General features: G+C 48.5%; 1 protein-coding gene across 1 annotated transcript; it reads right to left on the bottom strand.

The window, feature by feature from the left end:
* Positions 1–1,769: 1,769 nt before the first annotated feature.
* Positions 1,770–2,384, bottom strand: LOC118946528 (integumentary mucin C.1-like; the record flags this gene model as incomplete). The annotated part of the gene is made up of 1 exon (XM_036971699.1): positions 1,770–2,384. A coding segment is annotated over one exon (615 nt), but the record flags the coding sequence as incomplete, so codon positions are not given.
* Positions 2,385–6,428: the final 4,044 nt, after the last annotated feature.

Below are 6,428 nucleotides of genomic sequence, written 5' to 3'. Positions count from 1 at the left end.
TGTGGAGTTACAGTGGTCGTAGGAGCAGCAGTTGTTGTAGTTAGGGCTGCAGTGGTTGTTGTAGATGCTAAAGCTGTTGTAGGAGCTGCAGTTTTCGTGGGAGCTACAGTTGTTGGAGGTGCTGTGGTTGTGGTTGTCGTAGGAGCTGAAGTTGTAGTTATTGTATTAGGTGCTGCAGTCACTGTGGACGTTAGAACAGCAGTTGTTGTTGTAGGAGCTGCACTGGTTGTCGTAGTAGGTTGTGGAGTTACATTGGTCGTAGGAGTAGCAGTTGTTGGAGGTGCTGTTGTTGTGGTTGTCGTAGGAGCTGAAGTTGTTGTAGTTGTTGTAGCAGGAGCTGCAGTGGTTGTCGTAATAGGTTCTGGAGCTGTAGTGTTCGTAGGAGCAGCAATTGTTGTTGTTAGGGCTGCAGTGGTTGTCGTAGAGGCAGCTGCTGTGGTTGAAGTTGAAGCTACAATTGTTGTAGCAGGAGCTGTAGTTGTGATTGTTGTTGTAAGTACAGCAGGTGGAGTGGTCATGGGAGCTACAGTTGTAGGAACTGCAGGTGTTGTAGTAGGTGCTGTTGTTGTGGATGTCGTAGGAGCAGCAGTTGTTGTTGTTAGGGCTGCAGTGGTTGTCGTAGATGCTAAAGCTGTTGTAGGAGCTGCAGTTATCGTGGGAGCTACAGTTGTTGGAGGTGCTGTTGTTGTGCTTGTCGTAGGAGCTGAAGTTGTAGTTGTTGTAGTTGGAGCTGCAGTGGTTGTCGTAGAGGCAGCTGCTGTGGTTGACATAGAAGTTACAGTTGTTGTATCAGGAGCTGTAGTTGTGATTGTTGTAGTAAGTACAGCAGGTGGAGTGGTTGTGGGAGCTACAGTTGTAGGAACTGCAGGTGTTGTAGTATGTGCTGCTGTTGTGGTTGTCGTAGGAGCAGCAGTTGTTGTTGCTAGGGCTGCAGTGGTTGTCGTAGATGCTAAAGCTGTTGTAGGAGCTGCAGTTATCGTGGGAGCTACAGTTGTTGGAGGTGCTGTTGTTGTGGTTGTCGTAGGAGCTGAAGTTGTAGTTGTTGTAGCAGGAGCTTCAGTGGTTGTCGTAATAGGTTCTGGAGCTGTAGTGGTCGTAGGAGTAGAAATTGTTGTTGTTAGGGCTGCAGTGGTTGTTGTAGATGCTAAAGCTGTTGTAGGAGCTGCAGTTGTTGTGGGAGCTACAGTTGTTGGAGGTGCTGTTGTTGTGGTTGTCGTAGGAGCTGAAGTTGTAGTTGTTGTAGCAGGAGCTGCAGTGGTTGTCGTAATAGGTTCTGGAGCTGTAGTGGTCGTAGGAGCAGCAGTTGTTGTTGTTAGGGCTGCAGTGGTTGTCGTAGATGCTAATGCTGTTGCATGAGCTGCAGTTGTCGTGGCAGCTACAGTTGTTGTAGGTGCTGTTGTTGTGGTTGTCGTAGGTGCTGAAGTTGTAGTTATTGTAGAAGGTGCTGCAGTCACTGTGGTCGTTAGAACAGCAGTTGTTGTAGTAGGAGCTGCACTGGTTGTCGTAGTAGGTTGTGGAGTTACAGTGGTCGTAGGAGCAGCAGTTGTTGTGGTTAGGGCTGCAGTGGTTGTTGTAGATGCTAAAGCTGTTGTAGGAGCTGCAGTTATCTTGGGAGCTACAGTTGTTGGAGGTGCTGTTGTTGTGGTTGTCGTAGGTGCTGAAGTTGTAGTTGTTGTAGTTGTTGTAGCAGGAGCTGCAGTGGTTGTCGTAATAGGTTCTGGAGCTGTAGTGGTCGTAGGAGCAGCAGTTGTTGTTGTTAGGGCTGCAGTGGTTGTCGTAGATGCTAATGCTGTTGCAGGAGCTGCAGTTGTCGTGGCAACTACAGTTGTTGTAGGTGCTGTTGTTGTGGTTGTCGTAGGTGCTGAAGTTGTAGTTATTGTAGCAGGTGCTGCAGTCACTGTGGTCGTTAGAACAGCAGTTGTTGTAGTAGGAGCTGCACTGGTTGCCGTAGTAGGTTGTGGAGTTACAGTGGACGTAGCAGCAGCAGTTGTTGTAGTTAGGGCTGCAGTGGTTGTTGTAGATGCTAAAGCTGTTGTAGGAGCTGCAGTTATCGTGGGAGCTACAGTTGTTGGAGGTGCTGTTGTTGTGGTTGTCGTAGGTGCTGAAGTTGTAGTTGTTGTAGTTGTTGAAGCAGGAGCTGCAGTGGTTGTCGTAATAGGTTCTGGAGCTGTAGTGCTCGTAGGAGCAGCAGTTGTTGTTGTTAGGGCTGCAGTGGTTGTCGTAATAGGTTCTGGAGCTGTAGTGGTCGTAGGAGCAGCAGTTGTTGTTGTTAGGGCTGCAGTGGTTGTCGTAGATGCTAATACTGTTGCAGGAGCTGCAGTTGTCGTGGCAGCTACAGTTGTTGTAGGTGCTGTTGTTGTGGTTGTCGTAGGTGCTGAAGTTGTAGTTATTGTAGAAGGTGCTGCAGTCACTGTGGACGTTAGAACAGCAGTTGTTGTAGTAGGAGCTGCACTGGTTGTCGTAGTAGGTTGTGGAGTTACAGTGGTCATAGGAGCAGCAGTTGTTGTAGTTAGGGCTGCAGTGGTTGTTGTAGATGCTAAAGCTGTTGTAGGAGCTGCAGTTATCGTGGGAGCTACAGTTGTTGGAGGTGCTGTGGTTGTGGTTGTCGTAGGAGCTGAAGTTGTAGTTATTGTATTAGGTGCTGCAGTCACTGTGGACGTTAGAACAGCAGTTGTTGTTGTAGGAGCTGCACTGGTTGTCGTAGTAGGTTGTGGAGTTACATTGGTCGTAGGAGTAGCAGTTGTTGGAGGTGCTGTTGTTGTGGTTGTCGTAGGAGCTGAAGTTGTTGTAGTTGTTGTAGCAGGAGCTGCAGTGGTTGTCGTAATAGGTTCTGGAGCTGTAGTGGTCGTAGGAGCAGCAGTTGTTGTTGTTAGGTCTGCAGTGGTTGTCGTAGATGCTAAAGCTGTTATAGGAGCTGCAGTTGTCATGGGAACTACAGTTGATGTAGGTGCTGTTGTTGTGGTTGTCGTAGGAGCTGAAGTTGTAGTTATTGTAGAAGGTGCTGCAGTCACCGTGGTCGTTAGAACAGCAGTTGTTGTAGTAGGAGCTGCACTGGTTGTCGAAGTAGGTTGTGGAGTTACAGTGCTCGTAGGAGCAGCAGTTGTTGGAGGTGCTGTTGTTGTGGTTGTCGTAGGAGCTGAAGTTGTAGTTGTTGTAGTTGTTGTAGCAGGAGCTGCAGTGGTTGTCGTAATAGGTTCTGGAGCTGTAGTGGTGGTAGGAGCAGCAGTTGTTGTTGTTAGGGCCGCAGTGGTTGTCGTAGATGCTAATGCTGTTGCAGGATCTGCAGTTGTCGTGGCAGCTACAGTTGTTGTAGGTGCTGTTGTTGTGGTTGTCGTAGGTGCTGAAGTTGTAGTTATTGTAGAAGGTGCTGCAGTCACTGTGGTCGTTAGAACAGCAGTTGTTGTAGTAGGAGCTGCACTGGTTGTCGTAGTAGGTTGTGGAGTTACAGTGGTCGTAGGAGCAGCAGTTGTTGTAGTTAGGGCTGCAGTGGTTGTTGTAGATGCTAAAGCTGTTGTAGGAGCTGCAGTTTTCGTGGGAGCTACAGTTGTTGGAGGTGCTGTGGTTGTGGTTGTCGTAGGAGCTGAAGTTGTAGTTATTGTATTAGGTGCTGCAGTCACTGTGGACGTTAGAACAGCAGTTGTTGTTGTAGGAGCTGCACTGGTTGTCGTAGTAGGTTGTGGAGTTACATTGGTCGTAGGAGTAGCAGTTGTTGGAGGTGCTGTTGTTGTGGTTGTCGTAGGAGCTGAAGTTGTTGTAGTTGTTGTAGCAGGAGCTGCAGTGGTTGTCGTAATAGGTTCTGGAGCTGTAGTGTTCGTAGGAGCAGCAATTGTTGTTGTTAGGGCTGCAGTGGTTGTCGTAGAGGCAGCTGCTGTGGTTGAAGTTGAAGCTACAATTGTTGTAGCAGGAGCTGTAGTTGTGATTGTTGTTGTAAGTACAGCAGGTGGAGTGGTCATGGGAGCTACAGTTGTAGGAACTGCAGGTGTTGTAGTAGGTGCTGTTGTTGTGGATGTCGTAGGAGCAGCAGTTGTTGTTGTTAGGGCTGCAGTGGTTGTCGTAGATGCTAAAGCTGTTGTAGGAGCTGCAGTTATCGTGGGAGCTACAGTTGTTGGAGGTGCTGTTGTTGTGCTTGTCGTAGGAGCTGAAGTTGTAGTTGTTGTAGTTGGAGCTGCAGTGGTTGTCGTAGAGGCAGCTGCTGTGGTTGACATAGAAGTTACAGTTGTTGTATCAGGAGCTGTAGTTGTGATTGTTGTAGTAAGTACAGCAGGTGGAGTGGTTGTGGGAGCTACAGTTGTAGGAACTGCAGGTGTTGTAGTATGTGCTGCTGTTGTGGTTGTCGTAGGAGCAGCAGTTGTTGTTGCTAGGGCTGCAGTGGTTGTCGTAGATGCTAAAGCTGTTGTAGGAGCTGCAGTTATCGTGGGAGCTACAGTTGTTGGAGGTGCTGTTGTTGTGGTTGTCGTAGGAGCTGAAGTTGTAGTTGTTGTAGCAGGAGCTTCAGTGGTTGTCGTAATAGGTTCTGGAGCTGTAGTGGTCGTAGGAGTAGAAATTGTTGTTGTTAGGGCTGCAGTGGTTGTTGTAGATGCTAAAGCTGTTGTAGGAGCTGCAGTTGTTGTGGGAGCTACAGTTGTTGGAGGTGCTGTTGTTGTGGTTGTCGTAGGAGCTGAAGTTGTAGTTGTTGTAGCAGGAGCTGCAGTGGTTGTCGTAATAGGTTCTGGAGCTGTAGTGGTCGTAGGAGCAGCAGTTGTTGTTGTTAGGGCTGCAGTGGTTGTCGTAGATGCTAATGCTGTTGCATGAGCTGCAGTTGTCGTGGCAGCTACAGTTGTTGTAGGTGCTGTTGTTGTGGTTGTCGTAGGTGCTGAAGTTGTAGTTATTGTAGAAGGTGCTGCAGTCACTGTGGTCGTTAGAACAGCAGTTGTTGTAGTAGGAGCTGCACTGGTTGTCGTAGTAGGTTGTGGAGTTACAGTGGTCGTAGGAGCAGCAGTTGTTGTGGTTAGGGCTGCAGTGGTTGTTGTAGATGCTAAAGCTGTTGTAGGAGCTGCAGTTATCTTGGGAGCTACAGTTGTTGGAGGTGCTGTTGTTGTGGTTGTCGTAGGTGCTGAAGTTGTAGTTGTTGTAGTTGTTGTAGCAGGAGCTGCAGTGGTTGTCGTAATAGGTTCTGGAGCTGTAGTGGTCGTAGGAGCAGCAGTTGTTGTTGTTAGGGCTGCAGTGGTTGTCGTAGATGCTAATGCTGTTGCAGGAGCTGCAGTTGTCGTGGCAACTACAGTTGTTGTAGGTGCTGTTGTTGTGGTTGTCGTAGGTGCTGAAGTTGTAGTTATTGTAGCAGGTGCTGCAGTCACTGTGGTCGTTAGAACAGCAGTTGTTGTAGTAGGAGCTGCACTGGTTGCCGTAGTAGGTTGTGGAGTTACAGTGGACGTAGCAGCAGCAGTTGTTGTAGTTAGGGCTGCAGTGGTTGTTGTAGATGCTAAAGCTGTTGTAGGAGCTGCAGTTATCGTGGGAGCTACAGTTGTTGGAGGTGCTGTTGTTGTGGTTGTCGTAGGTGCTGAAGTTGTAGTTGTTGTAGTTGTTGAAGCAGGAGCTGCAGTGGTTGTCGTAATAGGTTCTGGAGCTGTAGTGCTCGTAGGAGCAGCAGTTGTTGTTGTTAGGGCTGCAGTGGTTGTCGTAATAGGTTCTGGAGCTGTAGTGGTCGTAGGAGCAGCAATTGTTGTTGTTAGGGCTGCAGTGGTTGTCTTAGAGGCAGCTGCTGTGGTGGAAGTTGAAGCTACAATTGTTGTAGCAGGAGCTGTAGTTGTGATTGTTGTTGTAAGTACAGCAGGTGGAGTGGTCGTGGGAGCTACAGTTGTAGGAACTGCAGGTGTTGTAGTAGGTGCTGTTGTTGTGGATGTCGTAGGAGCAGCAGTTGTTGTTGTTAGGGCTGCAGTGGTTGTCGTAGATGCTAAAGCTGTTGTAGGAGCTGCAGTTATCGTGGGAGCTACAGTTGTTGGAGGTGCTGTTGTTGTGCTTGTCGTAGGAGCCGAAGTTGTAGTTGTTGTAGTTGGAGCTGCAGTGGTTGTCGTAGAGGCAGCTGCTGTGGTTGACATAGAAGTTACAGTTGTTGTATCAGGAGCTGTAGTTGTGATTGTTGTAGTAAGTACAGCAGGTGGAGTGGTTGTGGGAGCTACAGTTGTAGGAACTGCAGGTGTTGTAGTATGTGCTGCTGTTGTGGTTGTCGTAGGAGCAGCAGTTGTTGTTGCTAGGGCTACAGTGGTTGTCGTAGATGCTAAAGCTGTTGTAGGAGCTGCAGTTATCGTGGGAGCTACAGTTGTTGGAGGTGCTGTTGTTGTGGTTGTCGTAGGAGCTGAAGTTGTAGTTGTTGTAGCAGGAGCTTCAGTGGTTGTCGTAATAGGTTCTGGAGCTGTAGTGGTCGTAGGAGTAGAAATTGTTGTTGTTAGGGC

Source organism: Oncorhynchus mykiss, chromosome 32, assembly GCF_013265735.2.
Source record: "Oncorhynchus mykiss isolate Arlee chromosome 32, USDA_OmykA_1.1, whole genome shotgun sequence".
NCBI classification, from domain to species: domain Eukaryota; kingdom Metazoa; phylum Chordata; class Actinopteri; order Salmoniformes; family Salmonidae; genus Oncorhynchus; species Oncorhynchus mykiss.
Note: the sequence above shows the minus strand (reverse complement) of the source record. Positions and strands in the feature narration are given on the sequence as shown.